This window comes from Hippocampus guttulatus, chromosome 2 (assembly GCF_054856545.1).
Source record: "Hippocampus guttulatus isolate MCC_2025c chromosome 2, RoL_Hgut_1.0, whole genome shotgun sequence".
In the NCBI taxonomy this organism is placed as follows: Eukaryota; Metazoa; Chordata; class Actinopteri; order Syngnathiformes; family Syngnathidae; genus Hippocampus; species Hippocampus guttulatus.
Genome location: NC_141262.1, coordinates 30,663,156 through 30,677,850, shown reverse-complemented (window position 1 = coordinate 30,677,850; position 14,695 = coordinate 30,663,156). Strand labels below are relative to the sequence as shown.

The 14,695-nt window shown below is 39.9% G+C and overlaps 1 protein-coding gene across 1 annotated transcript in view; it reads left to right on the top strand.

The window, feature by feature from the left end:
• The first annotated feature begins 437 nt into the window (after positions 1-437).
• ctnna1 (catenin (cadherin-associated protein), alpha 1) overlaps positions 438-14,695 on the top strand; it is a 62,799-nt gene continuing 48,541 nt past the window's right edge. Inside the window, exons 1-6 of the mRNA XM_086105627.1 lie at positions 438-569; positions 2,160-2,274; positions 4,226-4,421; positions 10,853-11,019; positions 12,778-12,897; positions 13,182-13,451. Coding sequence (XP_085961753.1) covers positions 2,170-2,274; positions 4,226-4,421; positions 10,853-11,019; positions 12,778-12,897; positions 13,182-13,451 — 858 coding nt within the window. The 5' untranslated portion in view covers positions 438-569; positions 2,160-2,169. The remainder of the gene's footprint in view (positions 570-2,159; positions 2,275-4,225; positions 4,422-10,852; positions 11,020-12,777; positions 12,898-13,181; positions 13,452-14,695) is intronic.

Below are 14,695 nucleotides of genomic sequence, written 5' to 3'. Positions count from 1 at the left end.
TGTTTATTAATGTGCACTGTCCCAATTAATTCAATAAATAAATAAACAAAAATAAAGTACAGAATGTAATTGCCAGCCACCTGAGTATGCTACAACTTTGTTGTATTGAAAAGTAAATAATCAAACCACAAACAAATATCTCAAATGTATGTAGGCCAATGAAATTGTGGACATAGTTTAAAATTGACTGTCAAAATGTTTTTGTTTGTTTTTCGTTATAAATAACGTCCTTGCTGGTCGAATCAACAACAGCTTTTAAATTCCTCTTCAAACGCCGATGTAATCTGTCCTTTGTATTTTTGAACGTAAACATGTCAAAATATAGGTCGCGGGTTAGTCAACCGAGTGCATGCCTGCAAACATGGAAGCAGTAATTAATCCATATATGGACAAGCACAGCAACTGCCACGCCCGAAACAAGTCGTCATTTGCGGGCGAGTGGAACGTTCTCTGGTCGTCTCGCTGCCAGGAAGTTCAGGAACTCGGTCACCGCCCAATCCCCCCTACGTATCAGCTATTGTTGGGAAACAAGTCCGCGACATCGAAACCATCTCTCTCGAAACTTTAAAGTAAGTATTTGCCGAGAGTCTCTTTGGACTTCTGCGAATTGTACTGTTTTGAAGGGGATCTGGTTGTGAAGTGAGTTAGAGTGAGAAAGGGTAATCGTTTCCGCGAGGGCAGCGAAAGGAAGGAAAACTTTAGAGGCGAAGCGGTGTCATCTCCTCCATCTTGAAACTTTCCGAACGAATTGTTAACGGGGAGTTGGAGAAGTGATTCTTTGAAGTCACTTGACGTCACAAAGTTGAAGTTGAAGTTAAAAGGATGGAATGCGAGAGAGCGAGAATGTTGAGAACTGTTTAGCTGGCATTTCAGTCGTGCACGGAACCCTTGAACAACGTTTGTTTTGTCAACTAGCATTAGCTTTAGCAAGGTGTCGGCTTTGTCAAAGTGCGCTAGCAGGTAAGCGTAAAGGGCGAGAGTGACCTGTAATACTTAAAACTTAGATCTTAATAGCGTGGTTGAGTTCCACGTTATAATTAAAACTGTGATTCCAAACAAATTCTGTTTGCTATCATTTGAAATGGCCACACAGGTGGAAGTTGCGCTAATTGTTAGCGTATTTGCTGACCAGTTGTTTGACTCATGCGTTGCTCACCACTAATTTGAGCAATTTCTTAGCCGTTTTGTCGATGTGTTCAGTGACGGTGAACAGAAATGATCGTTGGTGTTGCTCATGTCGCGTCAGTAAAGTTTCCCCTGGGCCCCCCTGAAATTCTGCTCATCAACAACACTGCAGCAGAAGTACTCATTGGTATAACCAAGGACACTTTTTTTTTAAAATTACAACTATATCAAAAAAGAGAATATGTCAGGATAGAGATTTCGAATACGAATGAAATGAGCCCTTATGTATTACGTAGCCCTGACAATCTTGAAAAACTCAAACATATTTATAGTTGAGATATTTTAATGGATTTTGTGTAAGACATCTTTTAAACTACTCATATGTTGATACAGTATTATGCAAAAAAATGTGATGGTTAAACAGGCTATTTTCCGATTTTTTGAGTTGTCTCATTCTGACCACTGCAGGAGCAAACCAATCGTCAACTTAGTCTTAACAAAATGACAAGAATAATAATGGTTCAGCATGTCAAACCTACCTTTCAATCGTGTTGAAATCTGTAACCTAAAAATATTTTGACCGTCGTCAGAACCACAGAAAATGTCTAACAAATTGAAAACTAACCAGGTACTACTAATTGACCTAAACATTGATTGCAGTTGCGGGTTGCTTACTCCTTTTTGAGTTTTCAGCTTTTATTAACTGTTATAAACCAAAAATGTGAGTAATCTCCAATAAGTAACACTCATACATAACTGTAGGCAATGATTATACACATTTCCTTCAAAGCTTGTTTTCAAGCTATTGGTGAACATTTTTATGTCCCTGCTACTTTTGACCAAAATTTCCCTGACTGCTCTGCCTATTTCGTCTGATACAATGCAGTAGCAGAAATGACTTTTTCTGACATTTATGCCCTTCGCAAACTTAAGCTTTTTGTCAACATTTTGAAAATTGCTTCCCTGCACACACATTTTGATTGGTGGTAGGACGGGTTTGCAATCTGTGTAATTGTAGTGTTCTTTGTTCTTAGATTTACAGACATGACAAGCATAAACACTGCGAACATCAATTTCAAATGGGACCCGAAGAGTCTGGAGATCAGGACTCTGGCAGTGGAGAGGCTGCTCGAGCCCTTGGTCACACAGGTAATAATAGTGTCATTGTGCATCGTATTGTTTCCCAAACCAACCCTTAAAGTCAGCTTGTCTTCATTCTGAGCCATATACAGTGATATACGTCTACATACATACATTTTGTTAACTTTTCTTTTGATAGTGGCGCTGACACCCGTAACGGCTCCTCTTGTTTTATGTTGAGAGGGAAGAAATTTCATCTGTGCTGTATGTTACACATACAGTCCATTTGACAATAAAGTTTATCCAATCCAACATACACCTGTTCAAATTTTGTGGTGTGTGTAAATCATTTGAAATATGTTTCACAGATTAATGTCACCCTATAACCTGTCAAACTGAGTTGAAAAAGAGAGGAATTAAAAAAAACAAACAGAAAATTAGGTTGCAGGCCTGCAATAATTATTGGAATAACTCAAATAATTCATTTACAAATTAAAATCTCTGCCTCAAAGCTTCGTAGTTGTCCTTCTTCCATACAGACTAATGTTACTGTGGACTCTAGTTGAAATAAGTTAGTGTGATGGCACACAAGCAGGAAGGAAAGAGTGCGCAAAAGACGGAATGTCCTAAGTTTGGGATCATTTCGCACCAAAATATTGATGTAAAGTGCAAAGTGTCTACTGCAAAACAGAAGTGGTTTGCATAACAGCCCTTGTGTGATTGCCCACACAAGGCAATGTAAACATCGTTAGCTAATTAAATTTCGCGCCACTGATGGGTAGAACTTATTGTAGTGCCCTACAGGTGGTTAAGGAGAGACACAGCCGCTGATACAATTTCAATTCCTTAATTGAGCAAACATTAACACCATAAACACTAATAAGTGTATTCATTAACTAGCTGAGTGGCCACAACTGATGCCCAGGGACTGAATGCTCAGACTGGCTAATGGTAAGCTAGTTAACAGGCAGCTGTTGATCTCACAGAGGGCATCTCTGCACTCTCATTTTCTGCCTCCCACATCACTCACCAGGCCAGATCTCCAGATCCTGTGATGGGCCCTGGCTTCACAATTGGGGAGATGTAGTAAATGACCAAATGGTACATAATGAAGAGAAGATGAAGTCAAGTCATGTCTCTTATCCTCTCCACACCTGCCTATTAAAGCCTCACATATTGGAAGTCACTGATACTACACAGCAGCCAGTGAGGATGGCAACCCCAATTGGGCAATAAATTATACCTACACCGTACATTCATATTTTGTATTGGTATTGTTGTTTAACAGCGCATAATCAAATTGATTTAAAAAAAATCTATGGAAATAATGCGAGAATAATCAAATCTAAAAATATTTTATCGCACCACCCGTAGCTAATTGCAGCAGTGTTAACTTTCATGTCTAACTGGGAATGTGGCTTTGTTAAGAATTAATCACATTTAACTAATTATAAATCAATCAATAAACCAGTGGCTAGCTGGACACTCAGTAGATAAACAACCAGTGGGCTGAATTGCGTGGTCGTCTCATTTCACCTTGCTCGATGAGTGTTTGTGCTAGCTGGCAGTGTTCTTCTGTTATGGGGAGTAGAGCTAGTGTGGAAAACAAGCAAGTGCCCCTTCGCTTAAAGACATTCAAAGCATTTGTAATTGCTGAGGCAGCAGTTACTTCTACATGATGTGTTGCCAAATAACATTTTTTATTAAATGTTGCATAAAGGACAAAGGGAAAAAAAAGCAAAGCACGGAATGTGATGCTTTTTGAACTAAAGTCTCAGGTGAAAAGTGGTGGTTCTGAAGTTGACTGCAAATTTGTGGTTGAATTCCAGATTGTCCGACTTTAGGGGCATTTCCCTTCAGAGGTTGCATCAGATAATATTAAAAGCTTCAATCATTTAAAATGAAGACAAATGATGATGACGGCTTGAATATATGTGACCGGTAGAACTAGTAAGCAAATCAGTTTTCTTTAGCGAAACGGTAACATTTCTTTTCTTACACTGCGGTATATATACCATAGGTCACCACTCTGGTAAACTCAAGTAACAAAGGCCCCTCTAACAAGAAGAAGGGACGCTCCAAGAAGGCACATGTCCTGGCAGCTTCAGTGGAGACCGCCACCCAGAACTTCCTGGAAAAAGGAGAGAAGATTGCAAAGGAGAGTCAGTTTCTTAAGGATGAGCTGACTGCTGCAGTCGAGGATGTCCGCAAGCAAGGTAATACTTGACCGTACAGTTTGCCCTCTGGTCTTGACATGCTTCTCCTATGTGTATATTCCAATTAATCAGAAGGCGATTTACATAACACAGTACTTCATAGGCTCTCGTGAAATGCAAGAGACAGCTCCACTGTTCACACCTTGGTAGACACTTGGCACTGTATTGTTTGTATGACCCCGGTGTTGTAAAATGATGGGCTGAACCTGATTTGGAGTATTCAGGTCACGATTTCAACAGCGTCTCAGTTAAGCAGCCATGTTTTTTGTCTGTGGCAATTGTGGATTGTCCATATGAGCAAATGCGTTGCAGTGCAGTTGCCACCGTAGTTGCAATTTTGAAATTGAAATAAAATGACACCCGAGTTGTCCATGTGATGACAGTTGGTGGGTGAGTCAAAAAAACAAGGAAGGCCACCATCGCATCTATCCATCCATCCATTTTCCGAACTGCTTCTTCTCACAAGTCTCGCGGGGGGGTGCTGGAGCCTGTCCCAGCTGTCTTTGGGCAGTATGCGAGGGACACCCTGAACCGGTTGCCAGCTAATCGCTTTCAGTTAGAAAGCCAGATTAATGTATGTTTCCCAACTACAATCTGTTAACAAACATAAATATCCAATTGCCTTTTAGACATAATTAGGAACGAGCCTATGTTCACATTTTGGTTCGTAATCGGTGAAGTTAAAGCTCAGTGATGATAAGCAATAATTATAAAGGGATGGATGAATCAGATTTTTCTGTTGTTCTGCTGTTTCTCTGTCATTGTCATATCAAACATAATGCTGCCTTTTTGTCGGCTGAAATATTACTCACCATTTTATTGACGGGACGTTGCAAGGATTGTAATGGGGCCCACCATCTTGAAAACGTGATTCGGATACGTTTGGCCACCTGAATTTCTTCCTGAGGCGCATAGCTCATATACAGTGTGCAGTGAGTTTTTCACCTCACAAGGTGAAAAATAACAAAACATCTTAGATATTCGTCTTTAGGCCTTGTGAGGCAGAAAACAAACTCAAAATTACACGCACACAGCAGGCTGTCTGCTGCAAATGACTTTTTACTCAGCAGATATCTCGAGTGTGCAGAAGACTTGAGTGAAGTAATGCCATCGTAAAGGTTTGTGGAGAAGAGTTCTTGTTCTTCCTCGGCCCACAAACTATCTCAGGTTGAATAAATAGCAACCTTGTTATTCAAAAGTTATTTCCACATTGTTTACAGTAGTCTTAGCAACTGAATACTTCTGGCCACCCCTACGAACAGGCTTGTTGTGACCATGTCTGCGGGTTTGCCATTAACATACAGTATGTAATACATTAACTTTTTCAACTAAAAGTCCAGCCCGCCCTGACAGCACTAGGTAGCTCCTTCAGCCAGAGACTGTTACACCCGCGCTGCAAGGAGAGATACCGCTGCTCGTTCCTTCAGACTGCTGTCAGGCTGCTGAAGAAAAAAAATAAATAATAATAATTGAATGATGTGGAAAACAATTGTAAATAGCACTGCGACGTAGCCATATTTGTATTTATATTGCACTTAATTGAACGGTGTTTGTTTTTTTCTTCTTTCTACCCACATTCCTGCTGCTGTAGACTGTAAATTTCCCCAGTGTGGGACAAATAAAGGATATCTTAATCTTAAAACGTTTACTTACCATTGATACTATGTCGAACAGCCATCTAGAAAACTGTTGGCAAGTATTGCAGAGTTCAGTTGATGTGTGAGTCATCATTGGGACTTGGAATGTCGACATTGCTGGGTACCTTGGTATCAACATGTTTGAGACGTACACTCCTCTCAGTGAAATTGCCAAATCTAATTGTCTCGCCAGACACACACACACACACACACACACACACACACACACACACACACACACACACACACACACACACACACACACACACACACACACACACACACACACACACACACACACACACACACACACACAGGCCTAATAATGAATGGCAAAATATCAAAGAAAGGTGTCATTCACTATCTGCCGAACTACACACAGAACATTCAGAGGGCACTGGTTTTCAAGTACCTGTTCTGAAAAGAATTGTATCCTAGGATAACAGCTATTTGCAGAGACATTTCATCAAATTTGATTAAAGGCATGTTGAGACTATTTTTAAGGGGAACTGAACCCAAAGATTTTTAATTTATGTATGTATTATTATTATTTTATTTTTCTTTTCAAAAATACATTATATGTCCCAGGACGAGCACTACTCTGATTAATATTGTTTTGGAATAAGAATTACATGGAATAATTCATCAGCCTATCTCTATATTTGGCAAAATCGTAATACTGTTTTTGTGCTTTGCACTGTCTTCGTTATTAATGTATTGTTTATTGTTGTATATATGATATTTGCTCCATGTACAGCAATTTGTATACAGTGGTAGTTGTTTTAAAGTGCTCCATAAATACAGTTGAGTTGAGTAATCAGCTCCACACCGGAAGCTGCTATTGATTGGTATTAGTACATCCGACTGAAAATTCTATTGACACAAGATGGGAGTCCACCAGACAAAAGTTGGCAGTCTTGTTCCATTTCATTCATTTACTCTGGATATGTTTTTGCATATCAGGTGACAGCTGTGCTAGTGTGTCTTTGTTCGCTCAAGTTGCTCAGCAAGTTCAATGTACCCAAGGTTTTGCTATCTTCTGAAGTCTCAATACTTTGGAGGTGGCTGACATGTGGCCAGTTAGCCTTTGTGATACACACTTCCCAGTGTTCTTACTGTAGTTGCAGTAAGCTGTCACACGGCTGGAATGCAAGCACTCTGCTGGTGCCTCGTGCTGGCTGTCAGCTATGCTATGCCACTTTGTGGAGCGTGACTGGACTGTTAATGTGACCATTGAGAAAGCCGACTTCACCTTCATCCCATGGATTCATGTAACCTTTTCCACCCATCCGTGACCTACCAGCTGTTAGAATCTAAGAAATCATTGATGCCATTATCAAGGATGGCTGTCCACATGTTGTATGTACTTCTTCCGTTGGTTTACATTTGTTGAGAGATTTGAAATTTCAATCAATGTTGTTTTCCGAATGATTTAATTTACAGTATGTTTGAGAGTAGGTTAAGTAGCACTTTACCACCATGTTGAAGGCACAATTCTTTCATTCTGTTGTTCTTGCCTTTCACTCAGTGTTTCGTCTTTGCATTGCTGCTGTTGAAGCGTACTATACTGTCCGATAGACCTTTTCATGGGCACGGGCCGCAGGTGAGCATTATTAAAGCTGAAGTTTATTTTAAGTAGAACTGATCGCTCCACCCTGAAAATGGCTTTATTGATTTCGTTCACATGGAGTGACGATAGCCAAAAGGTGCGGCGGCCATTGTTCAATCTGTGTTGATCATATGCATAAAATGGTTTAAATCTGTGAGAGTAAAATGCCCCTCCTCAGTTCAAGACAGTTCAGAAGCCTATTGACCTTTGCTCCAAGTGAGCTAATGCACATTGACTGTCAAAAAAGTAATGTCTCTCTCATTGAACGATCATTTTCAAATAAGTGTCAACTTGTTGCGGCAAGGTGGCACACTGGTTAAGCATGTCCGCCGGACAATATAGAGATCCAGGGTTTCAATCTGGGCTCTGCCCTTCCCATGTGGAGTTGGCATGTTCTCTCTCTACCTCCGTGGATTTTCTCCAGGTACTCCGGTTTCCTCCCACGTTCCAAAAGCATACATGATATGTTAATCGAGCACTCTAAAATGTCCTTAGGTGTGAGTGTGCATGGCTGTTTTGTTTGTCTGTGCGCTCTGCGATCGGCTGGCAACTAGTTCAGCGTGTGCCCGATCTGCAGCCACAAGATCAATGGGATAGGCTCCAAATAGTCACAATAGTATTTGACTTGTCCTTGATGGCCGTTAATCCACTTCCACTTGAATACATTTGAGCAAAAAAATGTATATATACTGTATATTCAGAGAATATTTCGTGTTTTGGGGTGATTTAATACAGAGAAAAAGATTCACCTCTGAATTTATCACGCGTCCACTTTTTACAATGTTGTAACTTTCGTTCTTAAGGTTGGCCATTGACAATTTTGGCATCCATATCTAATTTGTTTGGGCAATCGCGATATATATCATCCTGTCACTCTTTATTATCAACAGTGACTGAATTATTTTTGTCGACGTTTACTGATGGTTTTTTTTTTTGTGGACGTGAAGGTATTTAAGGTCCATGCTGTAACATCCTTTGAATTCGCATGTTCCCCCGTTAATCTAACCGATTGACTGATGTACTGATGGTTATAATGTGAGCCAACAAAGTTACTAGTCAGCCACCTGTATAGGCCAATGTAGGACAGATCGTGGTGCTGGACAAACAAAATTGCAGACCTTTTGTTGGGACTTTGACTTTTGTCGTGGACTTGGAAAATGTATTAGAAATATAGAAAGAATGCTATCCAAAATGGAATGTGTCAAGTTGTTCTCCATTGTTTACACTTTAATTGCCTGATATAACAAACACACAACCCAAATACACCCCCCCCCCCCCCCCATACAATATGCTGTCTAATCCATTGTGAAAAGTTGATGATGTAGATTGAATTCTATTACCACCTCAAGATGGAATGTTGTAATATCAATGCCATACAAAGGTTTTTCAATTGCCAAGACAATTGTAATTAAAATTAGACTGAATGCTGATCTGATTGCGTGGATCGAAATTGGTTAATATTTTGCATTTTATGCAAAATCGCTGATTGTCTAATGCCAAAATTCAGGCCATCTATCGATGAAGTCATTGATCGGATCCGTGAAATATGACATTACAGCAACTCAACTGTATTAATAGAGCACTTTCGAACAGCCATCGCTGCATACAAAGTGCTGTACATGGAGCAATTTAACATATACAATAATCAGTAAAACAAATCGGTAATAAAGACGGTAGAAAGCACCGAACAGTAAAACAAAAACAAATCTAAGTCATGCTGAGTCAAATGCCAAAGAATACAAGTGAGCAAACACATCATTCACTCCGGGGTAGCTTTGTGTCGCCATAGTGTAGTGTGAGCCCGAAAACTAATCTACTTTTAGCCTTGTTGCTTGTTTTGGGAATGGAAAGCTTTTGTGCTGATAGCAGGAAGTTCCTTGACCATCCAATCGTAGAGTAATAGCGTTTGTGTATTTCAATTTACTTATTTTTGGACTCGTAAAAGTTCTAATCTGTACAGCTACACTCCAGCCAAACGCTTTGGGAATGTGCTATGTCGTCACGTACACGTCACACATACAGCAGATAAAAAGTGGACAAACAATGTAGGACAAGATGGTCATTGCGGTCTGTGGGCACCATGACTTGTACAAAACGTCCAGGTTTCAAAAGGAGCAGATGGCGGCTACTTGGCGTAGCTTGTAAGTGGATGACAGGGCTCGACACTCACTTTTGCACTGGTAGCACTGGGGCAACCACATGTTTCAATGATTTAACCCCCGTCATTCTTCTTGATATGTCAGCTTCTATAGAACGACCAAAAGTCTCTATTTAGATATTTGTAGTCTTTAATGTTTACTGAATCAAGCGACTTTTTTTTCTGTTTGGGTGTGAAATGTCCGATGGTATTTGAATGCGCCTTGCCGACCACAAGCGATGTCAATATTTAATGTCTTCATGTCATGCTCCCGTTACGATCCTATTCGTTTGAACCACAAAGGCTGAGTGTATTTCAAAAGAATGCAAATATTCAAATCACAACCATCTGCTGGTTATGTATGTGTGTGTATGTATGTATGTATATATATATATATATATATATATATTAGAGCTGTCAGTTTAGCGTGTTTTTATTGGCATTCATTTAAATGAATTTTAACGGGATAAAAAATTTTCTCGCGAGATTAACGCGGCACACGTCACAGCGGATGTTACTTTGCTCTATAAATAAACCAGAAACAAAACAACAAGCGCGCTGCACAGGTCCACGCACGGAGTTGGAGGGTCTCCTCTGTATGTATATTTGAAAAAATGGGCGCATGTGCGAGTATCTTGGTCGCACAGTCGAGCCCTGTATGCACTTGTTTACGGCTGATAGCAATAGTTTGAGCAAAAGCCCTGCCGCCTGATTGACTGGCGATGTTTTATGCGTTTTCTTTCCATTGTCAGAGAAGGAGATGTAACCCTTTTATATTTAATGTTAATCACTGTTTTAAAATTTAAAACAATCTCATGCATTTAAGAGTAAATATATTAATTGTTTAAATAAATGTATATTCATCTTCTGATCAAATTGTTAAAGTATCTTTTTTTTGTAAAGAAAGATACTTTAAGATCACACACGCACACACACACACTTCAAAAAACCCCTTCTGATCACTGATCAACACACCAAAACTCTGATCACGTCAAGCCTAATTAAAGTGCTACCAGAGTCGTCATGCTCAGATATTTTCTATTCCCAGGTGATTCAATGAGGCAGGCTTCTGGAGAATTTGCTGAGGACCCCTGCTCCTCTGTTAAGAGGGGCAATATGGTTCGTGCTGCCAGAGCCCTCTTGTCAGCAGTCACACATCTGTTGGTTCTGGCAGACATGTCTGATGTCTACAAACTTCTGCTGCAGCTTAAACTGGTGAGAGAGACTCTGACATACATTTCCCATTTGACCCATTATGGTGTGTGGAGTATGTATGAAAGCAGATAATTGGAGGATATTAAAGGTTTTGAGGGCTGCCAGTGGAGCCAATTTGATGAAATGCACATTTGTCAAATTTTTTAATCTATTTTGGGGATATCTGTTTTGTGGTCATTAATGATTATCACTGCAGTTGGATATTTGTGAGGAATGTTGAGCAAAAATCCAAAAATAATAGCGATTGTCGACAAAGCATCAAGTACATGGCTCACCGAAATACTTTGTGTAATTTTCCACTGAGCAAGTACCTCAAAGTATTGTTGTCCTGATACCAAAATTTTGACTTCAATTCTATACTGTACCAATAAACTGGTACTGAAACGGTAACCACATCGAAAACAAAACATCTGTGAAAAAACGGTGGAATAATAGCTCACACCTAAACAACTTCAAATTCTTTTTATTCATCTTAATTCAAACAATTCCTTGAATGACACTAATTCCAATACTTTTGCTCACATGAATGATGCAGTTTGAGGATACTCAAACCGTTGGCTATAAAAACATTGAACATTTATTAACACTACTATTACATTTGCATATATCCACTACTGTGCAAAAGTATTACGGTACCGAAAGATTTATTATTTAAGCCTACGAGTAATATAAAACATCATTTGACATCCCTACCACTAGATTAGAGGATGGAAACCGAGTACAATTAGGTATTGTAACATAATTATTATTTCACAAATTAAGTCTACATTGTTAGGTGTGTGTGTGTGTGTGTGTGTGTGTGTGTGTGTGTGTGTGTGTGTGGAGTTAACATTTGAAGGATTGGCGTTTCTTTGTCTGAGTTTGAAATGACCGACTGTGTAAGCAGTCTTTGTGGTATGTGGCGAGCAGTGTTTACTCCCGTTATGATCTTCTCAAATCAAATTGAACTCCAAAGATTGAGTGTATTACACATGGTAAGACAAATATTCAATAATAAAGTGTCAAAATTGATTAATCAACAACTAATTCATTGATTATCAAATTAATCAATGATTTTCATAATTTGAGAAATCACTTTGAGCCTTTAACTTGTTAATCAAAATGAAAATTGTTAAATGAAAATGGACTGATTATCCTTCATGTTCAATCTAAAGACGTTTGTCGACACCTGCTTTAGCTTGGGGAAAATAATGATTGAATCACTTACTGAATCATTTAAAAAATGGTTGGCGAGTTTAACATCAATCCCTCTCGCGTGATATTGCTCAATTATCTGTGTTTTGTTTTTAAGTCATTAAACAGCACCAAATAGACAACAGTATTTTGTTAATAAACAATAAAGGGCGATTTTGCAGAAGAATTTTTTTTATCCGATTAATCTATGGAATAATGAATTCTAAAAGTATTTGATAGTGACAGCCCTAGATGCAAGAGTGATCCACTTGCGCGTTTAACGATCCACTCGTGCATGTTTTACACACACAACAAATAATTTTCCGGTCTTTAAGCTTGCTATCACTTGGTAGTTCTGAGACTCAAATGGCCAGTTACAGTACCTAACAGTATTTGTAATGCACCATGCATAAATACATAACCGCGCATTCTCTGCTGCCAAAATGCACAGAGCGGGTCGTGTCATGCTTCAGTGAATGCGGGTGGACACAAGCCATATCCTATTGTATTGGTACCTTAAAAAAAACAAGTGATGTCATGTTGAAAGACTTTTAGTTTTTGAAGCATTGTTTGTCTTAACCTCAGGTGGAGGACAGCCTCGTGAAAGTGCGTAATGCAGGAACGGAACAAGATCTGGGGATCCAGTATAAGGCCTTGAAGCCTGAGGTTGACAAGCTGAACATCATGGCAGCCAAGAGACAACAGGTACCTGACAGCCAGAATATATAGATAAACAGGGAGGTATTTATTTTATTTTTTCACTGAATGGTCAATATTGCACATACTTCACTTTGACTGTCATTTGCCTCATTATGACCATGTTGTTACTACATAGGAAGAAAATAAATACAGGTCACCCAGAACAAACTGTTAAGGCTTGTTTTGGGTCTAATATTTGCAAGTGGATTTTCACCAGTAATTATTGTACTTGAAGTACTTTAACCCTGTCCCTCGATGTCTTCTCTGTTTCCTTGAATGCTTTCATTTAGGAGTTAAAGGATGCCCAACACAAGGACCAAATGGCTGCGGCCCGTGGTGTTCTCCAGAAGAACATCCCCATGCTGTACACAGCATCCCGTGCCTGCCTGCAGCATCCTGACGTTGCTGCCTACAAGGCTAACCGGGACCTGATCTACAAGCAACTGCAGCATGCAGTTTCTGGCATCTCCAATGCTGCTCAGGCCACTGCCACCGAAGATTCCGCACTTAATCAACCGGCTGGTGGTGGAGAACTGGCATATGCCCTCAACAATTTTGATGTAAGTACAAGTGGTTGCAGAATGACAGCCTCTTTACTTGTCCCTTGTGACTTCTTTGTTGATTTGTCACATACGTTATGGTAGAGCTACGGTGTGTCATAGTTTGTGTCACATTGAATTGTAAACTTCTACAATCAACCAAAGACTTTTGATAGATGTCTATGTGCTGTGAAGTCTTCTCTAGTCACACCTAGTTTTAACTTTGATGTCAACTACAGTGGATTTGAGCAGAAAAGAGTTGCCATGTGTAACAAAGGCACATTGTAAACAACGAAGTTCTAAGCTTTTGACACTGTTTGAAACCCGCATCATATTCATAGTAGTCAATTTACTGACAATGGGGTGTGGGGGGAAAAAACCTAAACAGCAGGATAGAACGCTGAGCTAATCATCTTAATGTTGTGTGGCTGATAAATATAGCTAATTAAGCCATTAGCAGACATGATTTTGATTACAAAATCGTTTTTCTCACTTACCGTGTTTAGATAATGAGCTGGTTCTCACTGAATTCTAAAAATACATTTCCATTGCAAGTTATAACCTGTTATTCGGTCAGTTAGCTCTGAAACCGTTCACCTTCTTGATTGGCGCTTGCCTGTCACTTGCATACCCATGGCTGTATGACATAGTACTTCATTAAGATAAGAAAACGTTTATTAGTCCCGCAATGGAGAAATTCCCAATTCACATCAGCAAAGTTATGAAAGGAAGAAGTAGAACAACAAAATATAGGAGCTGCTGGAAAGGCAGCCTCTCTCGCGGCGCCATTTTGAAGTCAAAATAACAAAAATAACACAACACAACACATAGGGCACAGACAGTCGTGCAATCTTCACCACTTTTCTGCATACACTTTGTTGTCTGAAGCAGTTCTAGATGAAAGAGGAGAGGATCAAAGTGTCCTTTCACCAGTGGATCAGAGACGTCATGCTGAAAATGTGCACACGTCTGCTACAAGCTAAGTTTTGAAAGCAAACGCGAAGCTCTAGCGTCCATTGACGAAAAGAGATGAGTTCACTTCTCCTGTCCCACGTAATCCGCTTCAAACTCCAAGCCACGACTCCCAGTTCCAAATCTGCATCGGCGCTCCGCGCTAACGCTCCTTTCTTCTCATCGTCGGCTCCTCAAGACTTACATCCATCCAGCCGCAGACCGTTCAACAGTACCGATCTCTCCGCTGAACAAAGCGGGGCTGTGAAAAATGCTGCCCATAACAGGCGCAAGACACAAGCGCCCCGGGACTG